Source organism: Haemorhous mexicanus, chromosome 13 (assembly GCF_027477595.1).
Source record: "Haemorhous mexicanus isolate bHaeMex1 chromosome 13, bHaeMex1.pri, whole genome shotgun sequence".
Taxonomy (NCBI): Eukaryota; Metazoa; Chordata; class Aves; order Passeriformes; family Fringillidae; genus Haemorhous; species Haemorhous mexicanus.
In genome coordinates this window covers 19867400-19892668 of record NC_082353.1, presented here as the reverse complement: position 1 = coordinate 19892668, position 25269 = coordinate 19867400, and the positions used below count along the sequence as shown (strand labels likewise).

At 46.6% G+C, this 25269-nt stretch overlaps 2 protein-coding genes across 3 annotated transcripts; one reads left to right on the top strand and one right to left on the bottom strand.

The window, feature by feature from the left end:
- The first annotated feature begins 2654 nt into the window (after positions 1–2654).
- On the top strand, positions 2655–13989 carry CILP (cartilage intermediate layer protein). The gene is made up of 9 exons (XM_059858679.1): positions 2655–2909; positions 4307–4430; positions 5259–5342; positions 6099–6152; positions 7627–7812; positions 8921–9235; positions 9342–9450; positions 9870–10027; positions 10632–13989. The coding sequence occupies exons 2-9, from the start codon at positions 4373–4375 to the stop codon at positions 13256–13258; spliced, it is 3591 nt and encodes a 1196-aa protein (XP_059714662.1). The 5' UTR covers positions 2655–2909; positions 4307–4372; the 3' UTR covers positions 13259–13989.
- A 2090-nt stretch (positions 13990–16079) lies between these two features.
- Positions 16080–23868, bottom strand: MTFMT (mitochondrial methionyl-tRNA formyltransferase). Of its 2 annotated transcripts, XM_059858681.1 has the most exons (10): positions 23734–23868; positions 23091–23303; positions 22565–22687; positions 21656–21758; positions 21029–21104; positions 20395–20486; positions 19773–19854; positions 19381–19463; positions 18849–19067; positions 16080–17925 (listed from the first exon to the last, which is right to left on the bottom strand). In XM_059858681.1, the coding sequence occupies exons 1-9, from the start codon at positions 23856–23858 to the stop codon at positions 18867–18869; spliced, it is 1098 nt and encodes a 365-aa protein (XP_059714664.1). In that variant the 5' UTR covers positions 23859–23868; the 3' UTR covers positions 16080–17925; positions 18849–18866. The 2 variants fall into 2 exon arrangements, with proteins under 2 accessions (XP_059714664.1, XP_059714663.1); XM_059858680.1 differs by lacking the exon at positions 16080–17925 and having other exon boundaries at positions 18628–19067.
- Between the last annotated feature and the right edge of the window lie 1401 nt (positions 23869–25269).

Genomic DNA, 25269 nt, shown 5'->3' with positions numbered 1-25269 from the left:
GAGAAGTGCTGGGAGCCAAGTGCTTAATGAAATCCCAGCTCCCAACTCTCCCTTCTAAACCACACAAACTTCCCCAAAGTGTTTGGGATGGAACAAAGTCATCAATCAGTTATTTTAACTCCCATCTCCGTAAACAGAAGCAAGCCCAGAAACATGCAGCAGGGGAAAATAACCGTCAGCTCCCTTTGGCGGAGCGGAGAGGGCGCAGGGAGGGAGGACGAGGGCAGCCGGCAGGGAATTAGGCATGGCCTTAGCCCAACAGCAGATTTATGGGCCCCACAGAGCATTTTGCAGACCCCACAGCCTGCAAATTCCACAGGCAGCCCTGAGAGCAGCCCCTCCAACCCTGCTATCCTCCTGGCATGGTACAGTTAGCTTTTGGAGATGGCCACTCTGCCCATGCTGTACCAGAAATGGTGGGAGGCATGAAGAACCAGGATGAGCATTACTAGCCAGCTTTCCCCTGGATTTATTAGATGAACACAAGAAAAGTTATGGATACCACCACAAAGGAGTGTGGGGAGGGAGATACTGCTGGCACCATCTGCTGTCACACTCCTCTGACACTGCCCCAGCCTCAGCACAGAGGGAGCATTAAGCATGGCAGCATTCATATAAAGACCTTATGGCTTTGACATTACACATCAGTGACGAAACCATGGAAAAAAAACATGAGATTTGGGTAGGCTCCCCAGCATTAATCCAGGAGGGGAATGAGTCCAAGAGGCTGTGGATCTGCTTTCTGATGGGAAGGAGCAGCTTTAGGCAGCTGAAGCCACTGGTGATGGGCAGAAAGACGGGAGCAGTTTGGTCTGGGATGCATCCTTGTCACTGGCCATAGGTACTACAGCCCTGCAGACCACCCCAGGCATGGGGCAGCCCCTGACTTGTCCTCTCCACCCCATGGGAAGGGGCATTGTTCACCTCCAGGAAGATGGAAAGCCTCTCCCAGAGCCAGTGGTGCTCAGCACTGGGAACATCTGGGGCTCTTCTCATGCTGTCCCCTCCAAAGTCAGCCACATGTCGGAGCTACAGCAAGGGGTGGTCAAGCCAAGAGAGACTGTGCAAATGAACTCTTCTAGAGACTTGGGGTTTGCATGAACTCACATGTCCCCATCCTGCTCCTAAAGACACACACATGTCTCCAGAGCTTGTCTTGAAGGAGACATGCTAGAGAGAAAACAGCCACGCTGAGGAGGCTGCAAAATCCTCTGCAGAAATGCCTGCACCAGCACGGGGTTAGAGCTACCATCCCATTTCCATAATGTAAGGAATAACAGTTTATTCCTTTTGCAGAACAGCACATTTCCTTACCCAGCAGTGCGACCCATAGAAGTTGATGCCAGGATGTGGGCAAGCAGCCAGTGGGACTGGAAATGTCTTGCCAAGGCATTGGTGCTGTGCTTAGTGTAGGTCAGCCATGGTGGGAGGTAGGTTCCCTCTGGGGAAGATGAATTCCTTGCTCTCTGCCTCAGCACCTTTCCCACATCTTGTCCTCATCACAGAGGGGAAACAGAGATGATCTTCATGTTTATGTCAGAGGTCTGAAGCTTCCAGCTCACTGGGCACTCTCTGCCCACCATATAAACATTCTGCCATTTTTGGCACACCTCAGGTGTTTTTTCCTTTTCCCTCGTAAACATAAACAGGAACTGGTGTAGGTCACCACTGATTATTTTTTATGTGACATCTTGGTCTGTGTTCCTCCTGCACCACTCCCTCTGGCAGCAGGGCTGACAAAGATTACTAGGAGGCAGCTTGGGACACCACTGACCCCCACTGGCTGCCCTAACACCCATGCCCATCTTTTGGGGGTTGCTCCTGACACATCCAGCACATGCTTTCACACCACATTCCTGCAGCAACCATCTGCACAGTCCAGTGGCTCCAGGGCTGCATGCATGGGTGGCAGTCACTTGCACAAGGCCACGTGCTTTGTCAACACCCAGGAGCCCTGTGTCCACAGACCACTTGCCACAAGTTACATGAGAAAAATGTGGCTGCAGAGGGAGGAAAAGCCTGCAAGGCTGAAATCAGACTGGGGCAAGCAGGAAACCCTGGTTAGGGGTCATTGCTGGATCCCCCCATGGCTTGAGATGCAGTCACATTGATTTACAAGGATGGTCCTGCCTCTGCAGCTCTGTGCTACCCTGGGTATTCAAATCAATCCCATTGGCTTTGTCCCACATCCTCACATCCCCACAGCATCCTCATCTGATCCCTGCCAGAGCCAGCACAGGGGCAGAGGTGGGCAGGCAGTGCTGGGAACAGTGCCCAGCTGAGCCCACACCTGCAAAGCAGGGCAAATCCACGTGCACTGCTGGGTGGGCACCACGCTTATCCCAGACCAGGTAGAGCCAAAAGCAGCCCAAAAACTCGTTGTCTGTTCACTGTATCTCCACCTTCAACACTCAGCAGCATGTATTTCAGATCCAGACCCCGGGTGAACCCCTCACAGTGACGGTGCTGTGCTGGGATGCGGTGCCCACACCAGGACGTGGTACCCACACCGTGCCCTGTCCCACCACCAGCGGCAGCCACACGCCGTGGCATCGCCACGGGTTTCTGTTTACCATCACCTTATTAAGGGATTATTCAGGCTGCGGTTTCCTCGCGCGTCCGATCTGTTTGTGCTCGCGGCCGGTGGCTCGCTGCCATCCCCTAAGCTACACGCCGGGCTATATAAGCGACCTCGCCGCCTCGGCGGCGGGAGGCTCGCACACAGCCCGGCTCCGCTCGGCGCAGGGGAGGTTTCGGTAAGCCGCAGTTCTCTCTTCTTCCCAACCGGCTGAAAATCCCCGAACACTCAGCTGACAAGCCCTCGTCTCGCCCGCGGATCTCAGCTCGGCTGGCGGCTCTGTGGCGAGAAGACGGGACTCTCCTTAAGTGGGGTTTTTATGGCTTTTTAGGTAAGAGAAAAAAACCCCAATCCTGCTGTTTTCCCTTCTCTGGCAGATAGTGGTTATAGAATTCTGTTGCGTTAAGGCGGCGTAATTAAGAGTGGTTGTGGTTGAAGGCGAGGTGGAAATTAATTAATGGGCAGATGACCTCACAGAGGCTGAAAATCATCGATGGGGATGCAGTTCCCTGCGTCTCGCTTCTCCCTTCCTCGTCCCAGCTAATGGGCTTGCGGAAGGGTTACAGGACAGCTGGAGCGGGGGTCTGGGGGACTTTGCTCACGTGCGGCTGTTTCATCTCCCGCGGCTCTGTCCCGCGCTGGCTCGAACAGCCCCCTGCCAGACAGGGGACACAGCTCCAAACCCTCCCTGCTGCCAAGACCCAGCTGCTTGAACCCCTCTTTTTTAGCATCGTGTGTCTGGGTACAGAGGGATGTATCCCAATCCCAAGCCCAGTGCTGAACAAGTTGCAGTCAGCTCCTATAATAATCGCCAAGTGGGAAACAGGATTAATTTTTTTCTGGTTATTGTCTGGCTGCGAGTTCACGACCCCACCGTAAGCCCACAAAACACCGCTCATGTGTTGCTTGTTATTTTTGCTTGACTGAGATTTGCTGAGCCATAATCAAAGTATTTCCTAGTCCCATATTCCCTGGTCTCAGAGGGGATGGTTAGTACCACTTACAAATAAAAGTGTTCTCACCAGTGACTGCTCTTTGTCAGTCCCATTTTATGAGTAAACTGAGGCACCAAATGGCTGGGGCAATATTCTCCCTTCCTCCCAGTTCATTAATTTTGGGTGCATAAAATAAAGCACCTGGAATTCCAGCTGGTGTCACTAGGGGTAACACCAGCTCCACGGGTACTTTCAGAAATTAAATACCCAAATGCTTGATGCTCTAGGGCAAAGGGACGCACTGAAAACAAAATCTGAAGTGGCTGAGCTGGTGAAGAGGGGCATAAAGCCTCAGTCCCACATCTTTGCCTGCAGGAAATCCTCACACTATGCCCAGTTTGCAGGCAGAGGGATGGAGGAACGGGGCTGTCCCTGCTCCTGTGGGGAGCAGATCTGGGTGCTGGGGGGCCTGCAGAGCTGCGTGGGCTGAGAGATATCCCTGCAGAAGTATTTAAGCTGTTCCTAGGCATGTAAGGAGATGCTGTTACAAAGCAGTGCTCTGCAAAATAGATTTAGGCTCAGATGTGATGGTGAGAAGCAGGGGGGATGCGAGCACAGATGTGGAGCCCCCGCTGCTCCCCACTGGGGAGGTAAATGAAGAGCTGCTGGGGGTGGGTGAACAGGGGGTATAAGTGCCCCTGTAGCATGTTTTGGGGTGGTTCAGCCTGGGAGAAGCTCCCCAAAAGGAGCAGGACCTGGGTGAGCTTTGACAGAGTCAGGCTTGTCTCTGCAGGACTGAAGAAGGCGTGGGACAGCTGCAGAAACTCCAGGAATCCCCTGGTCACCTCTGGAGACAGCGATGGTCACCATGAAAGGCTGGATCCTCCTCCTCCTCTGGGGAGCCACTTCTGTTTTAGGTGAAGGTTAAACGTTTCCATTCTGGTCACTGCTCTGTCCCCTGCCCACGCCAGTGCAGGCACGTCTGTTGGCAGCCGCTGAGCCAGCAGACGCAGCCCGACATCGATGCTGGTCGGGGTCACTGCGGCGTTTGCCCGGACAGATAACTTCCACACAAGGACTGGCTCCCATCCAGCCCCCAGAGTTTGAGCAAAGCCTGTCTGCAAGTCAGTGAGCCTCTGGTTTACCAGGGATGAACTCCCTGGCCCACTGGTCATGCTAGGACCATCCCTGCCTGCTGTCTCTGAGATCCCATAGTGTCCAGTCTGCACCCAGAGGAACACAGGGGCAGAGCTGGGCACAGCGGAGAGCTAGTGCTTGGGCTTAGCTTCCCAATTTATATGGGACTGTTCCCAGCAAGCACCCCAGGAACCTGCCATGGCCATCAGCTCCCCTCGGCATGCAGGTGGCCAGCAAGTTCAGAAACCAGCTCTTGTCCCATAAAAACAACCAACATTATCCACTTTGGATTAATTTTTCCTTGCGTATGGACAGGAAGGACATATTTTATCTCTCCAGCTATAAAAAGATTAGTTGATCTGAGCTGCTCCAACATAGGAAGTACAAAAAAGTTTTTCTTGGGTGATAAAGGAAATAGAAAATTTGTATCATATCTGAGCTGCAGTGATGCTGTGGGACATATCCCTTATGTCCCTTTCTTGGCATCTCCTGCACTGCATCCCACAGGAGCTCTAACCAGCCACAGTCCAATGGGAAAGCTGTAATATTGAGCCTAAGGACGCCCAATTCCTTTAATCTAATTTATTCTTTCATTTATTAACCCTTAGGACAAAGGATTCTGAAACCAGCCATCAGCAGGATTCAGATAGGACAGAGAACCTTCAGCCCGCTGGTAATGCTCAGCTTGGAGAGTAAGTTAATTCCCACAATGGGTGGATTTTCCTCACTGGACAACTTTCCCAACAATTCACAGCTAACAAGTATTATTTGAGTAGAAGAGGACATTTAGGGTTAGAATAATTTTATGATTCTATGATTTAGGCAATGGAATAAATGTTAATCATCCACGACCTCCTGTAGGGTTTTGGCTATCACTGACACATGCTGTTGGCTCCTCTCCTGGAAAAGGGAAGGTCAACGTGTGACCACAGCCCCAGCTCCTGTGGGAGGCACGCGCAGGCTGGGAGGGTGAGAAGAGCCCAGGGATGGGCCAGCACATGCTCTGACCTGCCTCTACCCTGCCCAGCCTGTCCCCACACCCTGGGCAGTTTGTGACACCATTCCATCAGAATTAAAGCCTGTGGGGAATTAATTACCCTGCAGAGCCCACTCTCCTCATTAATTCCTGGGAGATGCTCCGACTTCTCATCTTTACTGTCCAGAGCTCAGAATTTAAATTTTAGCAGGCACTGAAAGGGCTAGCTATGCTGAAGGATTTGGGAAGTTTCCCAGCCTTCTGCCCACCTCCCAGCAGCTCTGTTAGCCACTGGGAAGAATAAAAGCACCAAAACCATGGACACTAAGAGGTCCCCTCCACTTGCTGAGAGGTATTTTTTTGAAAACCATCAGTAAAATAGTTTCCCCCTGAAAATGGATGCACAAGGCAGTGATTCTGGGGCTGGCTCCCTGGCTGGCAAACTCTGCCTGAATCACCCCTCTGCCCACAGGTACGAGGAGCAGCTCTCGCCGGGGAGACCCAACCTTTACCTACGTCAGACGCAGTACGTTCCTGCTGGCCGGTGCCACGGGCCAGCCCTGTCCCTTCCCATGTCCCCACCAATGCTCAATCCCACAGCTTCTCCCTCATCCTTCACATTCTGCTTCTTCTGCTGTGAAAATGCTACTTAGAGCCATATAATACCATTTTCCTCCATGGGATTCCCCTGCTCATTTCCTATCATCACCAGCCCTGCAGATTAAAGCAGCTGAACCCAAACAAGCTTAGGATCTTGCTGAGATGCCGCTTTAATCTGTTGCACATTCAGTTTTTGCTTGGGGCAAGCACAAATAGGCATTTATCCACAGGATGTGACCCCCTCCTCCTGCATGCCTCAAATTGCTAAGTAAGTCATGGATCCCACTACTTGGGATGCTGAACTAGAGATGCTGATGTGCCAACAGATTAAAACCCTGCCCATTTAAGCCAAGTGCTTGCTCCTAGCCAGACATGACACTCCCATATCTGCTCTCATTTAAAGGGTCTTTTCTTCCCACCTGCTTTTATAAGCCAGGATTGTTTTCAAACACCCATTCACAATTTGAACAGTCCAGCCCTGTGCCTGTCTGCCTTTCTAGGAAACAAATCAACCTGCTCTATTACAAATTGGGTGGAAGAATAGGTATGGGAGATGACATAGCACACATCTCCAAAAAACTTCATTTTTAGACACTTTAGTCACTGGTGCATACTCATAAACATTATTAGAACACTGTCATTTTTAGAAAAGCCCAAACCACAGACTTGGAGTGGATCTCATCCATTCAAAGTAGCTTAAATTAATAACATCTAGTAGCCCGCTTAAAGAAATTCCTTTAAAATTATAACCTCATATTAAACTCCCAATATGTTTTGCAAATTTTCTGTTTTACCAATCAGCTGGCTCCTGACATGTTCAGCCTGTTCAGTAGCATCTTAAGCTTCTGGTTTGCACTCAGTAAAAGTGGTGCTCACAACAGGACACATGCTGCCCCTATAGAAAACATATGTTGAAATTTGGTTAAAGACATTCAACATGATCATACCAACAATTTTACCCTTTTTTGTAACTATTTAACCATTTTACTTTTTATTTAAACTATTTAACCACATTTGAAACAGACAAGTGTTGCCCCTCAAACAACATTTAAATGAGAATGTGTGTTTGATTTCCTTAAGCCAAAGTTATTCAACACTAAGTGTGAGCTGCCTGCACTTTGCTCCCTCTGGGTTTATCTTAATCATCCTGATTTTGGTAGCCTGTGGGGAATTAAATCAGAAGCCTTCAGATGCCTTCTTATGCTTTAATTCCCAGCTCCCTGAACATGCTTTAATTCCCAGCTCCCTGAACATGCTCTGAGTTTGTTTAATCCATGTGGTATGTAATATCCAAATGTATAGTCTGTGCTCTATAGAAGCTGCTAAAACCCAACTGCCCGTTTTTGGGCAGCTCTATGTGTAATGTACATCTCAGTAACACACCACTGATGTTATTCAAGGTCCACTGGTGCAAGATTCAAAAAGGTTTTTGTCTCCATGGTCGAAATGGAGCGAGTGCTCAGCAAAGTGTGGCCAAACCGGGGTGCAGAAGCGTACCAGATCCTGCCTAGCTGAGCCCCTCTGGGGCGTGCACTGTAATGAAGCAACAGAGGAAGGGCGGCTCTGCATTGGACATGTTTGCTCAGGTGCTCCTATAAACTCACTTATGGGCAGGGGAGGATGTCGTGGTCTCACCACTGCCCAGGTGTTGAACTCCCTTTGCTGTCATTTTATCATCTTTCTCTCCTTTGACAGAATTTTGTGATTTCCAAGCAGGGCTGGAGAGTGCAAAGAGCAGAGCAGGGCGACTTTATAGCCAAACAGAAAGATAACAGGGATTCACAATATCTTGGGGATATAGAAAAAAATCTCATTAATCTTTTAATAACAGCAGCACTCAAGGTAGAGTCAGTGACTGCATACAGCTGTCTTCATAAAACCTCCAGGAAAGAGATGATTCAGAAATATCAAATTGCCATAGTCCCTGCTGAAGGGGCTTGTAATTAATTATATTATTCTTATAATCTCCTTTTAACCAAATAATTCTGAAAAAATTCTGGAAATATGTTTTGTGCAGAAAAGTTGTTTCAGGTTTTCCCTGATTTCTTACATTTATTTTCATCTTTGAAATATCAGATAGTTCCTGTACAGGGATGCTCTGTGATTGTAAAAGTAATGACCTGAGCCTTGAGAAAAGACAGATTATTATTTAGGATTAATCACTATAGGTAAATGAGAATAGAATAATACTTGTGAGCCCAAATGTTAAACCTATCCAGTAATGCTCACTTGGCAATTATCCCACATTCTGCCCAAGCCAGGATACCATTGAATAAGGGAAGACAGCTTTTGGGATAGACCAAAATCACAACTTCTGAACATACACTAGTAACAGAAACCTAGAAAGTTTATGACATTGAATTTGTAATCTTGCCAGGGTTGAGCTAAGAGCTCACATGCTGATCTGGATTCAAATTCCCCTGAAATTCAGCCCTTTGGGGAAGGTAAATAACAGTTCCTAGCTGTAATTATATCCACGTGGCTGCTTTCTACTAATTGTCAGGTTCAAAATGACATCGTCCCTGCCTTTCTAATGCACAGCTGTGGGTAATCAGGAAAAATATGTTTTGGGTACAATTTACTCCTTATGCAGTACTTGCCTTATTGCATCCAAATGAAAAGCAGATGCAAGAACACACTGTGAGTGTTGTGGGGACTTGGGGCTATTTTTTGACCTGTCTGCCTCTCCTCCAGCCTGCAACATCACCTGTCCCATGGGCCATGTCAATGCCGACTGTGACACTTGCATGTGTGAGGATGTCACCCTGCATGGGAAAGTGTCTCTCGAGGATGGGTCACCTGCTGCTGATGCCCGGGTCTACCTGCAAGCCAAGAAACTCAAGCTGTTGACAATGGCTGATAACAGAGGCATGTTTAGGATCCCAGGGGTTTGTCCTGATGGCAAAAACACCCTTAAAATAAAGAAAGCCAAATATGCAACAGCAACTGTCACCGTGCCCGAGAGCAACCGGAGAAACCTGGCAATCCAAGTGCAGCTGCACCGATCAGGTAGCCCCAAAGAGGGGGGATGCAGGAAGCTTTAGGCAGGCATCAGAAATAAAATGTAGTTTTATGAGAGGAAGAGTAACAAGATGGCTTTTTCCTCCTCCTGCAGGCAAACCCTATGTTTTCAGGAGCCCTGAGGACAAAGCCAGGAGAGTGGGACAGAGCGTGTCACTCTGTTGCGAGGCCCGAGGGAGCCCAGCTCCTGACCGCTACCTCTGGTAAGGAGCTTGAATTTGATCTGCCAGAAGTCTTAGTTGTTCCATGGATGCCAGCTTTATCTCCTTACCATCTCCATAAATTGGGGGGTTTAGTTATAAAACAGTTAAATGCACTGAGAACTGATGGCTGCAAGTGATGGCTTCCTCAAGATGGCACAGCAATGTCATCTGCTGAGGGATTCACTGGAAAAATACACAAAGAGTTTCAAAACCTCATCAGACACAACTGGCAGCTCTGCCTCCCTGCCAGCTGTCCAGCAGCCCATTGCAGTACTGCCACAAGTAGGGGAAAAATTTTTAAGTGATGCCACCTAGCCAAACTAAAACCTCAGGGAAACCGAGGCAGGAAATCTGGCAATTAGGCCATTGCTGTGCTCCAGCCAGATGGTCAGTCTCTGTCCCTTAACTGTTCCTGGCAGGTACCACAACGGCTCACTGCTGGATCCCTCCTTGTACAAATATAAAAACAACCTGATTCTGAAGAACCTGAAGAGAGAACAGTCAGGAGAGTATTTCTGCAAGGCCAGCAGTGCTGGGGGGTCGGCAAAGTCCCAAGTTGCCAAGCTGGCTGTCATAGGTAAGAAAAAACGTGCCAGATGTTCTCCAAACAGCTGGGGAGGTGTTGGTGTGCAGGAACCAGAAACTGTTATACATCTGGTAAAAAAAAGTCACAGGAAAAATTCTTGAGGTTTATGTCATTCATCTGTTTGCAGACAAGCTTTAGTGAGCTGGTTATGAACCAGACGCTCCCTACAAACCAGAGTTCTGGATTGCAGGTGGCCTATCAACCTCAACCTGCTCCTGTCAGGAGATTTCTCACTGTACCTGCTGCCTGACATGGGAATATTTCTGCTTGTTTAGGGTTGTTTTTAAAGTCTTGGGATATATTCTAGTCTTGCCATAGTCAAAAAGCCAGGCAGCAGCAGAGCATCTAGCTGAGGGTGGGCTGGATGACCACAGTGGATAAGCAGGAGCAGGGACGATCCTGCAAACAGCTCTTAATCAGGGTCCTAAAGCTAAAGCTGAGCTACTTGCTTCACTGAAATGAGTTAACCAGCTCACCAAAATCCTGCAAAATCGTCACTGCTTTTAGGAGCAATGTTGAGCTCTGAGGTTTCAGGCAACATAGTGATAACTGTGCAATTATTTCATGCTGCTCATTAAGAAATCCTATTCAACAGGAAGACAAGAGACAGCCTGTGATTCCCAACCCCAAAGCCACCTCATCCGACTTCCTCATGATTGCTTCCAAAAAGCAACAAACTCCTTCTATTACGATGTGGGCAAGTGCCCAGCAAAGACCTGTGTGGGGAAGCTGGATAAGGGACTTCGGTGTAAGGACAACGTCTCCTATTGCTGTGGGGTATCCAAGATGGAAACCAGGGACATCTCCTGTGATGGATACACGCTCCCCACTAAAGTCATCATCGAATGTGGTTGCAAAATATGCACTGAGACCAAAATAATGGTTCGAGGCAGAGCCACAGCAGCAGATAATGGTGAGCCACTGAGGTTTGGCCACATCTACATGGGGAACAAGAGAGTGAGTATGACTGGATACAAGGGAACCTTCTCCATCCACGTCCCAGCAGATATGGAGAGACTGGTTCTAACTTTCGTGGACCGGCTGCAGAAGTTTGTGAACACAACAAAAGTTCTGCCCTTCAAGGAAAATGGAGGTGCTGTATTTCATGAGATCAAGCTACTGAGAAAGAAAGCCCCTGTTACACTGGAATCCACTGAAACCAATGTGATTTCTTTGGGGGAAATGGAAGAAGATGACCCAATTGCTGAGTTAGAAATTCCTCCCAATGCATTTTACAGGAAAAATGGAGAGGTCTACAGTGGCAAAGTGAAAGCCAGCGTGACATTTCTGGACCCAAGAAACATCTCTACAGCCCCTGTGACACAAAGTGACCTGAACTTTGTAGATGAGGAAGGAGACGTATTTCCGCTCCGCACGTACGGCATGTTTTCTGTGGACTTCACAGATGAACAGGGCACTGAGTCCCTCAATGCAGAAAAGGTGAAGGTTCATTTGGATGCTGCTCAGGTCAAGATGCCAGAGCATATGCAAGAGATGAAGCTTTGGTCCCTGAACCCAGAGACAGGGTTATGGGAGGAAGAAGGGGACTTCAACCTTGAGAAAAGCACACGGCGCAAAAGGGAGCAGAGAACCTTTTTGGTTGGGAACATGGAGATCAAAGAGAGGCGTCTTTTTAACCTGGATGTCCCTGAGAGCAGACGGTGCTACGTTAAAGTACGAGCCTACAGAAGTGAGCGATTTCTGCAAAGCGAGCAGATCCAAGGGGTTGTGATTTCTATTATAAACTTGGAGCCAGAACCTGGGTTCTCCTCCAACCCCAGAGCATGGGGCCGTTTCGACAGCGTAGTCACTGGTCCCAATGGTGCCTGTGTGCCCGCCTTCTGTGATGAGCAAAACCCTGAAGCCTATGGAGCTTACATCTTGGCAAGCATGGGGGGGGAAGAGCTCGAAGCTGTGCCCTCTGCTCCCAAACTCAACCCTGCTGCTATTGGGGTCCCACAGCCATACCTCAACAAGCTCAACTACAGGAGGACAGACCACGAGGACTCCAACATCAAGAAAACAGCATTCAGCATTAACATGGCCAAGCCAAGCCCTAATTCCCCAGAAGAGAACAATGGCCCTATTTATGCCTATGAAAACCTCAGTGAATGTGAGGAAGCTCCACACAGTGCTGCTCACTTCAGGTTTTACAGGATAGAAGGAGATCGGTATGACTTCAACACTGTTCCCTTCAGTGAAGATGACCTTATGAGCTGGACCGATGACTACCTGGCATGGTGGCCCAAGCCCATGGAATTTAGAGCCTGCTACATTAAAGTAAAAATAAATGGACCTCAAGAAGTGAATGTAAGATCTCGTAACATGGGTGGGACACACCCGCGCACCATCGGCAAGCTCTACGGCATCCGGGATGTGCGCAGCATCCGTGACCCCCAGCAGCGGGACGTGTCGGCAGCCTGCCTGGAGTTCAAGTGCAGCGGAATGCTCTTTGACCAGGACCGCGTGGACCGCACGCTTGTCAAAGTGATCCCACAAGGCAACTGCCGTCGAGTGAGCGTCAACAGTATGCTCCATGAGTACCTGGTGAACCACCTCCCCATGGCCACCAACAATGACACCAGCGAGTACACAATGCTGGCACCTCTTGACCCGCTGGGACACAACTACGGCATCTACACAGTCACTGATCAAGACCCAAGGATTGCCAAGGAAATCGCCCTGGGCAGGTGTTTTGATGGCACATCTGACGGCACATCCAGAACCATGAAGAGCGATGTCGGCATTGGTCTGACTTTCACCTGTTCAGAGAGGAGCACGACAGAGCAAAGCATCTTCCAGTCTCAGAGGAACTTGGGCCAACAGTCTCCAAGGGACTCAGGCCGGCAGTCTCCAGGGGACTCGGGCCGGCAGTCTCCAGGGGACTCGGGCCGGCAGTCTCCAAGGGACTCGGGCCGGCAGTCTCCAGGGGACTCGGGCCGGCAGTCTCCAGGGGACTCGGGCCGGCAGTCTCCAGGGGACTCGGGCCGGCAGTCTCCAAGGGACTCGGGCCGGCAGTCTCCAGGGGACTCGGGCCGGCAGTCTCCGAGGGAGTGGAGCCAGCAGACTCCGAGGGACTGGAGCCAGCAGTCTCCGAGGGACTCAGGCCAGCAGTCCATCCTGGTTCTGCCAGGGCAAAGCCCTGTGTACCAGAGGCCGCCGTCAAGCCGCCGTAACAATCAAGCCAGGATCCCGATGACAGGTCAACGTCCCACCTACTAGAGCTGTATAGGAGCATTGGTAAAGTCACTCACGCTCAATTAAATATAATTTGAAAGTAACATCAACCTGCTAAATAACGTAATTGAAAGCTGGTAGGTGTCATTATTTATGAGACATAATTAAGGTGCCATTTTCCCCCCCCCCAGAAAGAAAAGACATAAGGCAAGAATTGGGGGCCAGCAGAGGTAGTGAATTTGAGTCTTATTAAATGCATCCATAAGAATCTTCTTTCTGCCTGACATTAAACAGCTTCACATGATAGCCTAAAGGGAAGACTAAACATATGATTCAATTAAGTCATGTACATAAAACATTCTTCTGTTCTGCATCTGCAGACTTTGCCAGCCCAAGTACCTGTACAGTAGTTGGTAACATGAAAAGGAATAAACTGATTTCCTCATTCTGAATTCAACTGCAAGGTTTCGTACTTGAAATGTAAGTATTTTATTTATTTCTAGCTTGTTTTAGAAATACTGTATTCAAGCTAAACTACTGGCAGCTGCATTTCTAAGAACTCACATGCTCCATAGCACAGAGAAGCCATGTGGATTTGTAGGCTCCACGTAGATAGAGTTTTCTCTTGCTTCTTGCATTATTTGACAAGAAAATCTATGTTCTTGGATAGGGTAGGTTAATAAAAAAAGTAATTTTGTAACTTTGACAATGTGTGTCACTTTTGTGTTTGAAATGCCCAAGTAAATAAACCACATGTAGAGCTGAGCAAAGAATAACCTGCAGGATTTCATCTTTCTGTTCACAAACAGGTCACAACTTTATCAGTGTGAGACTGATTCTGGATATGGGTGAGGGGTTTTGTGGATGCCTGGCTCTCCTGCAGCTCCAGGGTTTGGCCATGGCATGCTACAGTCAGGGAACTTCTCCCCACCTTGACAAGTGGAGAGTCAGCAATGGTTCTGGGAGAATCAGAGCAGCAGGTCTGGGCAGGGATGAATTAAGGAGTGGCACAAGACAGAGGGAAAGGAGGGCTGCGAATTTGTGCTTTAAGGATGATAGGAAACCAGGCAATGTAGATCAGTCCTGGGTGGAGAAAGGGAGAAGATGCAGCAGTGAGCATAAGGAGCTGGCAAGAAGCTGCTCTTAGCTGAAGGTACAGCTGGCCACAGAAGGGGTCAGTGATCCCTCTCCAAGTGACCTATTGAATTGTCCTTTCTACCCCCCACCCTTCCTAGAGTGAAATCAAGGACCTCACAACACAGAAGACACCTCATGTTTACAGGCAAACACTGGCAATAAAATTTTGGGGTGCAGACAAACCAGCAAGTCTCTGACACCAAAACTCCCACCAAGAGAGATCATAAAAAGGTGGGCAGTGCAATTGGATGCAAACTGGAATTCAAACACGTGCTCCAACATGGATCTCCCTCTGCTACCTAATCCCCTCCTATGGATATGAAGCCAGTTCTAGGCCTATGCTGCCATACCCACTGCCCATCAAGGGCATTGGGAATCTTTCAATAGTGCTTAGCAAACTTGTTCTCAGGTCTCAGGACAGGCTGAATTATGCTTTAATAGGTTAAAAAAACCCTTAATAATCCACTTTTTAATGCAAATTGACAGCTATCAAAGAAAAGCAGAAAAGGAAGAACAGTGGAATACTCTGGCACATCCTCTTCATACCAATGAATTTAGACTCAGTGTGTTTTCTTTTGTGTCTAGTCTGCTGCAAGGGCTTGGCAGGAGCTGGAGCCAAGGCGGCCAGTGGGGAGCATTAGCTTGGACCTTCCCACAGAGCTCTTGGCTTGCGCAGAGAAATGTCTCTTCCCTCTGCTCCCCTCCTCCTCTGCAGACAGACAGCCAAATCCCAAACTTTGTTTCATCACTTTGAGAGTGAAGTAACACAAATGACTTCTACAGACAAACCCAGGAGATAAATGGATGAAAGCAGGCTCAGGATCTGATCCCTGTGCTGCATGTGGGCTTGCCAGTCAAACGCAGCAGACTACAGGGCTCTTCCTTCTGGGGAGAAATGTGTGTTTAACAGCACTGAAATAGTCACGGCCCTACAGCCTGGAACAGCCAGAAGCTCTCCAAGTTTCCCCAAACTGTCCCCCTCCGCAGCTTAGCACTGACTTGGAGGAACAAACTAATCTGTGCACTCACTGAGTCCCTGAGCTCTCCCAGGAGGCTTCTGGCAGACTGTGTTGGACACAGAGCAAGACAGAGGTTTCCATCACGGGTGCTTAAGCACTACCAACAGAAAACAACCATGACATAACCACCACTCAGTGCTAACACTTCACCATTACTGATGAGCCACCGTCCCAAATACATTAAAAAAAGCTTATATAGGAGCAAAGCTACTGCAGGGTCCTGGCATCTGCTACTCAAACAAATTTTATGTTACAGTTCACTGTCAGTTCTGACTCCTCCAGCTTGTATTTATGGTCAGTGTATGGCAGTGTCCTTTCTGCAGCCTGAAACCCAACGCACACTCCCACATCTCGGAGAGCATCAGCTGGAGGAATGCAGGAAGGCTGGGACTCAGCTCCTCCCTTGGCCTTAGCCTTTGGACCACCAACCTTGAGGAACAGGCTGAAGAAGGAGACCTGGCTCCTAAACATCGGCAGGTTTGTGGCTAATGGCAAAGCATCTCCCATTAAGGTCACTTAGTTTCCAATCCGCAGATAAATCCAGTGACCTATCCCTCCCGTTTTTGAAGGAAACTATTGCTTCCCAGAAGCTCTCAGGACACTAGCAGATAGGATAAACAAAAGGAGAGAGATTCTTGTCTGGCCTCAACCAGCAAATTATTGGGGGATTTTGCAAACAACTTTATAAAAAGGCTCAAGTACTTCTCTGATTAGTCACTTATACTTTTTGTTTATTTGTAATGTATTCAGAAAGTAGGAATAAAGAGGTTTCCTAGGAAGCAGGGGGAGTAGTAAGGTTGCAGAACATGAAACAGATGCATCTAATTGTGAGTCACCAGCATCCTAGGAAATATCACTCCCTCTACTAACATTTATTTGAAATGTATGATGAAATCATCCCTATCCAACACCAGAGCCCTTCTGGTGCCCAAATATTTTGCAGTTCTGCCAGTAATTTGGTCCCAGTGATATTAAACTGAGCCATAGTGGACACTGGGTCTGTGAATACCTCTATTGCTTTCCCTCTCTCCTCTGAGAGGAGGACAGCTGTTTTATTTTGCTAAGATCCTGTTCCAATGGCCAGGGTAGCTGTACTCAACCCCATCAGTGGTACCAGGGATCGAATCACTGTGTCTGCGTTCCAGAGTCAACCCTGACATGCTATTCCACACCTCATCAGTGAATGCCCCATTTTTGTTTTGTCTGTTCTGCAAAAATAATCAGATTTTCATTACTTACTGAGTTAAATCCCTGCAGAGCCAGGTGAAAGCAAAGTTTCCAGAGACATTTTGGCTAACAGCTGCCTGGGGAACACCAATTCCATTTAAAACTTTTCTACCATGCCAAAAATAGCATGCCAAAGACTTTCTCCATAAAAAAAATAAATTAATGTTACCTTCTTTTGCTCCATAAAATGACTTGGGTAAAGTTGTGCATATTCAGAGCTAGGACATTAGCTATTAAACAACTCAGAATGGTCTAATCTTTTATAACCTCTCACATAGAAAGCAAAAGAAGCCTTATAGCAAACTCTGCACAGATCAAAAGATTAAATTACAAGTACATGGGATCCTGGCTGAAATATGGTTTAGACATTATTCACTATTAAACAACTAACTGAAGGCGTTCTGTACCAGATTTTCACCATCTTCTGTCCAGCTGTCCTTGGTTTTCACCCAAAAGGGATGCAGCGAGCTCCATCTACAGGGATTCTGGGCACATTCCACCTCAAACTTCCCAAAAACACAGGCAAACTCTTCCTGTTGCTTTATGCTTTAGTGAGAGCCAGATTACTGTCTGCCAGCAATAGGTCTCACACCGGACATGACCTAAAACTGAGGATGAGAGATACACAAAGGAGTTAAAAGAATTTTCCTCCTGTCACTGCTAGGAAGAAGCTATTGATTTAACAGTTTGGTTATCTGAAAGACTTTAACCTGGACTCTTTTGCCTGAACTTCTGTCACTGGATTCTTTCTGTGGGAGTCATGCTTCGCTGTTCATTTTGCTCAGGTTATAATGAACAAGAATTAATTTTCCAGTGCCTAAGCACCTGGAACATCTCCTAAAACACTAAAATAGATGAGTCCCAATTAACTAAAACACTTAAGTCCAAAACTCTTTTATCATTAGTGCTTAAAATTATCTCTAAATTGTGGTGTTGGGGTTTTGCCATACAGTGAGGTAGCAGGCCCCAGAAAACTCTCCAAGCTACCCACTATCCCCACAGATCCACAGAAAACTCACTGACCCACCCACCCTTCTATTGGCATAAAGCTGGTTACTAACATTTCCAGACTGATCTGAACAGAATAAAAACAAAGTGACTCCACAACTTGCACTTGCAAAAGGTAGCAGGGAGCAAAACACAAAAATACATAATTTTCTTGGAAGCAAACTTGCCAGATTTAGAATTTCTGCAGCACAAACTGCAGAGTCTGCTGTCAGGAACAACAGGAATTCTCTACAGGAGCCTGACTTCCACCTTGCTGTTGTTTCCAGTTTTTGACTGATTCATAGGCTTGGATTTCTTGGAGGACCGTGTGTTTTGGAAAACCTGTCAGAGGCAATTAATTGATGATCTAATGGCAGTAGAAGAAAAATACTGCAGCAGCTGCTCTAACAGATGCTTCTTCAGAAACATTTTAATCCTTGTGATAAGACATTTTTCTAGATTTTTTGCTTTTACTTCAGTAGAACTCAGAAAAGCAGGAAAAAGTTAGCAAATATTAGAACAGCGCCTAAGATACAGCCAGTCATTGCTCTGCTGTTATGCTCAGTGCTACATTACCTCTTCTAAGACAAGAAAGTGTAAGAATCACAAGTTTTGGGGTTCTTGACATGAAATACTCCTTATATATGCTGTTAAGCAAAGACAGATTGAGGAAAATCTTGGATTAGATTAATTCATCATCAGGTAAAAACCTCTCCCATCAGAAAGTGAAATAGTAGAACATACATTTTCTTGATGAAGGGCACAAAAATTTTAAATGGGATGTATCTCAGGACATGAAAACAAAAAGGGAAGAAAATCATTATGGACAGGGTAAGATTCTCTTATGTTCCCAGCTAAGTTATTTGCCTCAACGCAGGGATACAAAGAGAATTTTAGGAACCACAGGAATATCAAACTAGACAGTCTAAGTCTCAGTGAGCATTAAAAAAGCTCACTGGATTTTAGTATTTCCAGATTAAAGTAATTGTCCAAAACTTATGCCGGAAGAAAATTATACCAAAGTCCCCAAAAAACCCCTGAAAATGTTGTATAAAAATAAATTTATTTCTCAAAAGTGGAAACAGGGATTTATTCAATATCTACAGCACTCATGGAGATTCTCTTCCTTAACGGGGAAAGAGAAGAAGCATCTTCAGGAACCCACCATGGAAACATGTAGATGACAATACAATCAAACACTATGGGAAGAAATCCCCTAAGTTAAATGTTATAGGTGGGCTTTGAAATATTTTATATTAACTTACAGACATTAAAAAATACATTTATTGCTTTATATCCTGTGCCAATATTCCCCTCTCTTTCAGAGTCTTTTTTGCTGTGCTAAGTTTGAGTGTTTGAAATCTGCATTCCCAATGAAATGTTCTTGGATTCTGCTGGAACCAAGAGTGCATATATCCATTGTAGAAGTCAAGTGCTGTAAGCTTCTTCTTTAAAACAACTGTTTTGATTCCAACCCAGCCTTCCTAAAAACAAAAACAAACAAAAAAAGGCAGTAAGCTTCTTCCATGTTTAAAGCTATCTTTAGATCTCCTAGGCTGGCTTACAGCACACATTTTATTCAATGTTAACCAGCTAACAAGTTGAACTCCTGCTTGCAAATGTGCAAAGCCTGTTAATGGAAATTAAAAGTTTAAGGTATCAAATAAAACATCTGGTGCTGATCTAAACTAGTACAGGGACTAACAATGGACAATTAAGACAAAAGTTATGCACCACACAAATACTAAAAACCTCATCTTTAGGGCAGTGAATATAAAACAAATAGGGAAAGCCTACCTTGCAGCGAGCTATCAATGTTTGGGACACTTTATGGAACAGCACTGAACCAGGAACAACTTCACAGTCATTTTGTATTTGATCTAAAAGCAAAGAAAGATCATCCTGCATTTTTATGCCAAAAACTACAGGAAAGGTTTGAACCACTTCTGTTCCTTTGAAACATGATAACTATCTTGAGTCACTATTTTGCTGAAAAATGTTTTATTGTATTCTGTGTTTTATTATAACCAAATGAACAGAAACAATCAGAACAGTCATTCTCTGGCACTACTCCATATCTGATGCATGAACACTCACTAAGCCCTGATCAGTCACACACCTTGGCCCACATGGCACTCAGATTCTTAAAGAAAATGGTTTAAAAATTTTAATAATTTAAGAGTAAATACCAGAAAAACCAGGGATATTATCCACTTCCACAAAATCCAGGAGTTTAATGGTAGTACCCTTCCAGAGTGTCTGCAAAGGAAACTGGAAACAGAAACAGATGACACATTCAGAATGTTTTCACATTTCCAAGCTATTTCTTCCTCAGGCAAAATACCTGTGATAATAACATTAAGGGAAAATTTAGCTGTATGTCTAGATAGGAGATTTTCCTTATCAGACTCAGTTTTGCTTACCCTTCTTCAATTCAAACCATTAGCCTATGCAGAAATGACTTTAGCAATTAGCTACAACAGCTCTTCACTGTGGCTGTTTGCACTGTTTACTGCCATGCAGAGATGTCACTGCAGCATTCCAAAACCTCCTCAAATACATCAGGGAAAATCTCAGAGCTAAGGAAACAATATAAAATTTTTGAGCTGATTTCACATTTGGGATCAAGTCCATGAAAATTCTCCTGCACATTAATTTCACCTCTAATGACAAAACTACCAGGACTTTCGAACACATGCAAGGTTAGAGGCTAAAATAACTAAAATTGAGGTATAGTGATTAGTTAAAATATCTACACCAAACTCAGCCATGCTATAGGACAGAAAAGGGTTCCAAAAAATCCAATCTCACCATACTTCCTATTGCACGATGCAACTGAATTATTTGTGCAGCTGTTTGCTCCTCCCATTTTATACAACTCTTCGCTATAGAGATTTTAGGAGCTGTGGGGAAAAGAGGAATTAGAAGCCTTATTTTGCTTTGTGTCTTTTAGCAAACAGCTGTACTACTTTATCCTATTTTAAACCTCAGGTTTTCCTGACCAGTAGTGGGTCTACCATCCAGCCAAGGTAGCTCAGACAAAAACTGAAGAAAATATTTTGTAAACAGCTCAATTCAGATTATTTTTTACTCTCAGTTGTTCTCTTCATTTACCCGTTGCACTGCAAACTTGTATCATGTTTATAAGTACAGTTCTAACCCTTCTGTCTGCATTACAACAATGAAGAATAACAAACTCAGATCTTGTGACATCAACAGTGATTTTGATATTGTACAAGTAACTGAAAAAAAAAAAAGTTCCAAGTCTGAAGAATTCTGAAGCATTTTTCTCCTGTATGACGTTTTTAAGCCACAAAAGGCAGTGAAGAGAGCATACTGAAAAATTAATCTAAAAAAAATACAAGCCAGCGTGGCAGAAAACTTCAATTTTCCTCCTGATAAAGGAAAAAATAAACAAGTCACATTAAAAACAATGTGTACCTACCAAATGTTACTCCTTCTTTTGGCTGCTCTTTTTTATTTTTTAAACTTTCAGGCAAGTTCTTCAAAACTGCTAACAGCTGCAAAATTAAATTTTGTACAGAGTATTAGTCAAGCTAAGTTCAATCAATAATAAACAAGGTAAAACTTAATTTTTCAACAGTGAAACTGTCCTGTGAGCTTTTAGAAAATTGGCTCAGTATATTAAGAAAATGTGTATCCTTGACACAGAGACAGTAATGACATCCTTCCCACTGAATCACAACAAAAAAACACAGTTATTTTTATGGACGATCTCTTCTCTAATTAATCCCAGAAGAGAACAAAAGCTGACTATTCAAATAAAAAGCAGATATTAATTTAAATGCAAGAACCTGCACTGTTTCCACAGACAGCATTTGGGTTCTCCACTGAAAAGAAACACAACAGCAACACACAGGATTGACACTGACACCTGATCACAGACCACTGAGCTCTCCTCTCAGCAAGGCCAAGTGCTCACAAACACCAAGTTTCACATCATCCTCCTCCTAAACTTGAAGCCAGCTCAGAACAAGATTAGTAAGAATTCTGTTTGCACACATTAAAAGCAAAGTACCAGTCAGAAGTGACACAGCTGGCAGGACTTTACCATGTTTGCACCCATCTTTGCCAACACCCCTTCCAGCTCCTGTGCCGTGCAGTGGGGAGGAACAGCAATCTCTTCTTGCTTAATAATTGGACCTACATCAAACCTGAAAGGCAGAAAACAACCAACCTGACCGGATAAGCTGAAGCTTAATTAGCAGTTCAAAAGTCTGCATTCAATACATTAGCTCAGTTGCTAATTATCCTTTTCTATCCCCTATAAAGCTATTTTTCAGATGTCATTTACATTATCAAATGTTTGGTTCACAAGACAACACAAAGAAGAGAATACCAATCTTGGCAGAAGATTCTCCTCAGCAAGCTGAGACTGATATGAACACACAATTTACAGTTCAGAACATGAGATCTAAGAAGAAACAACCTGAAATTCTTAAGGTGAAATTTGCTTCCCACTTTCCTGAGATCTATCATTAGACAAGCATCTAAGAAAGAAAAGGTAACTAAATAACATACTTCCACAAGCCTTTTAAGCCAGAGCTTGGGCTGAAACTAAAACATATAATCTTCCTCACGCCTAGAAAGGCAATTTCTTGTCTTCTGTCCACTTACAGGACATTATAGGGGATTCTGAAGTCTGAAAACGAGATCTTTTCTCTCTTGTCATATCAAGCCTATTGATAAAGCTGTGTGACTGTTCTCTGTCTATTCCCTGTGACAATGCTAAGAATTAGAGAACAGGCCTGAAGTGCTAATTGCACACTTACTAAAATACTGTAATTGTGGTAAATCTCATATAGTTAAATGAACATTTTTAAGTGTTTAAAACTTTAATTACATACATTAAAAAAATTGTGATTATGTAGAATGAGTTAAATGATGACTTCAGCAGTGATTATTTAAAGCCCAGAGAGGCAACAGCAACAATGAGTCGTCTGCAAAGGACCAAACCTACCTTTTTGGTCTTATCTCCATAATTGTCACCCCAGTCAGCTTATCACCATGAAGCACCGTGTGGACTATGGGTGCAGGACCCCGCCATCGTGGGAGACAGCTGGGATGGACATTCAGCACCCCACTGGAATGAAATATTCACAAATTAGAACAGGAATGGTACCTAAAACATACGTAAATGGAGTGCAACATATATTACAGTGAACTATTATCTGCTCATATGTTCTCATCTGTTACCGGTTTAAATATGCACTTGATGGAAAATTCACTCTATATAAACTTGAGTTTCTCAGCAAACACAAAAAGAGATGCAAGGAATAAAAGCAAACCTTCTGCTGGATATTTGCATAAATTTACACCCATGTGTCAAAGAACACTGAATTTCACCATGACAGCAGTAAGGCTCAGGCTAAGCATATGGACCCAGGGATGCTGACCTCACCTACTGCAAGTCACAGATGCTGCCCCAAAACAAGAGTGCAGCTTTGCTAACGAAGCAGTGACAGATGTCCGGTCCACACACTTACTATGGGAACTGCAGAATGAGCTCCTCGCTTAGAAGACGTCCAAAAGATGCCACCACACCCACATCAAACTGCCCCACGGGTCCCGTGTGTGGCCACTCGTGCACAGGCAGCTGGAGCTCCCTGGCACAGCTCCTGACGGGCAGGTCCCGGGGCAGGCGGGAGGGCAGGGTCACCACCTCCAGCCGGGACACGAGCGAGTCCTCGCTGGGCTCCCTGGGGTGGACACGGTGTTGAAGGCGTCGTGCAGGCAGACTGAGGCGAGGGCTGGGTCACCTCCGCCCCTCGCTGTGCCTCTGTGCCAATTTCCTCAGCCTCTATGATCCTGGCCCCTGTCCCACGCTCAGGCTCCTTCCCCCTCCCTTTTCTGACATCCTCCCTGCCCAACCCATGGTCCCTCCGGCGCGACTCCACCTCATCCCTCACTAACCCCTGAGCCTCATCACCAGCCCTCGTCTCCCATCGCTCGGTGCCCACCCCTCTCTCACCCTCCCCAGCCCCTGCCGTGTCCCCTCAGGCTCCGCGCCCCTCAGGGTCCATCTCCCCCCCCCACCAAGGCTCCTTCCTCACGTCCCCGTGTCCCCTCTGCCCCTCTCTCCCAGCCCTGTCTCCTCTCAGACCCCTCTCCCCAGTGCCCGGGCGGTACCCGGCGGCCCGCAGGGCTCGCAGGGTGGTCACGGCGAAGCGGTCGGTGCCGAAGAACAGGACCCGCCATGGCGGCCCTGCCGCCCTCACGGCCCCGGGCCAGGCGCGCAGCACCCGGGCCCGCATCGCGGGGCTCCCGCCGCGCGCGGCGATGACGCAGCGGGACCCGCCCCGCGGCCGGGCCGCGCTCAGTGCTGAGGCGGCGCCGCCATAGTCATAAAATTATAGAATTATCGGCGAACCTGAGTTGGAAGGGACTCAAAAGGATCATCGAGTCCAGCCTATAGCCCTGCGCAGGACACCCCAATAATCCCCTCCGGGGCCTCAGAGCGTTGTCCGAACGCTTCTTGAGCTCTGGCAGCCTTGGGGTCGTGACCATTCCCTGGGGAGCCCCTTCCAGTGGCCGACCACCCTCTGAAAACTTTTTCCTGACATCCAGCCTAAATGTCCCCTGACTCATCTTTATGCCGTTCCCTCGGGTCCTGTCACTGTCAAGAGTGAAGAGAGCAGTGTCTGTCCCTCGGGAAGATGTTGAAGACCACAGTGAGGTCTCTCAGTCTCTTCCAGGCTGGACAAAACAAGTGCCCTCATTCACTCCTCATACAGCTTCCCTTCCACCCTTCCCCATCCTCGTGGCCTCCTTTGGACGCTCTCTAAGAGCAAAGTGCCTTCATGTTGTGGTTAGCCTGGAGAAGACTGACAGGGAATCTCTTTAATGCATAAAAATACCCTAGGGTGCTAAGATGCTAGTGCAAGGGTCTTTTGGGTAGTGCTCAGCAGCAGGATGAGGAGCAGTGTCCATAAATTAAAACACAAGAAGTTCCATCGCAACATGAGGAAGATCTTTATGTTGAGGGTGGCAGAGCACTGGGACTGCTGCCCAGAGAGGGTGTGGAGTCTTCCCCCTCTGGAAATGTTCCAAACCCACCTGGACATGTCCAGCTGTGTCCATGCTTCACATGACCCTGCCTTGGTAGGAGGTCGGACTGGGTGATCTCCAGGGATCCCTTCCAGCCCTAACCATTCCATGATCTTGGTGTGGGGTGGTGGAAGCCGTCAGGGCTGCCCTGACAGCTCCAGCCTCACAGTGTCAATGCTCCTGAGTGGTGTCACCCGTGCCCCCTTAACCCTGACCAGGAATTGTCCATGCTGCCTCAGTGCAAAGATAATGCAGAAAAACGTCAGGGACTGGAAGGGGTGTTGACCCCAAAGACACTGATCTGGCTCTGACAGCATTTGAAAAACAGAGTTCAGTTTCTGACACCACGGACAGCTTCATTTTAACAGTGGCAGCAACTCAGAGAATGTTTTCTTGTAAATGTTGGGGTCAGAATCACCACTTAAAGAACTGTCTCCTCCCATAACGTAAGTATGAAAATATTTTACCATTCTGCTAAGTACATTCTTTCCCCCCATGGGAAGATGGATTATTTGTGTAGCTTTTAATGTAAATCACATACACAAATTCCCTGCACATTTAAATCACAGTCTATCCTGCAATCTTTGACACTAGGAATTTCTGCAGCATGGAGTGTGA

Coding starts and splice junctions, on each gene's coding strand:
- CILP (XM_059858679.1), top strand. CDS start 4,373: ATGGTCACCATGAAAGGCTGGATCCTCCTCCTCCTCTGGGGAGCCACT. Junction 6,153..7,626: donor CTTTACCTACGTCAGACGCA/GTACGTTCCTGC, acceptor ATGTTATTCAAG/GTCCACTGGTGCAAGATTCA. Junction 10,028..10,631: donor TGCCAAGCTGGCTGTCATAG/GTAAGAAAAAAC, acceptor CCTATTCAACAG/GAAGACAAGAGACAGCCTGT.
- MTFMT (XM_059858681.1), bottom strand. CDS start 23,858: ATGCGGGCCCGGGTGCTGCGCGCCTGGCCCGGGGCCGTGAGGGCGGCA. Junction 20,487..21,028: donor AAAAGAAGGAGTAACATTTG/GTAGGTACACAT, acceptor TTTTCCCCACAG/CTCCTAAAATCTCTATAGCG. Junction 19,464..19,772: donor TAATATCCCTGGTTTTTCTG/GTATTTACTCTT, acceptor CTTTGCTTTTAG/ATCAAATACAAAATGACTGT.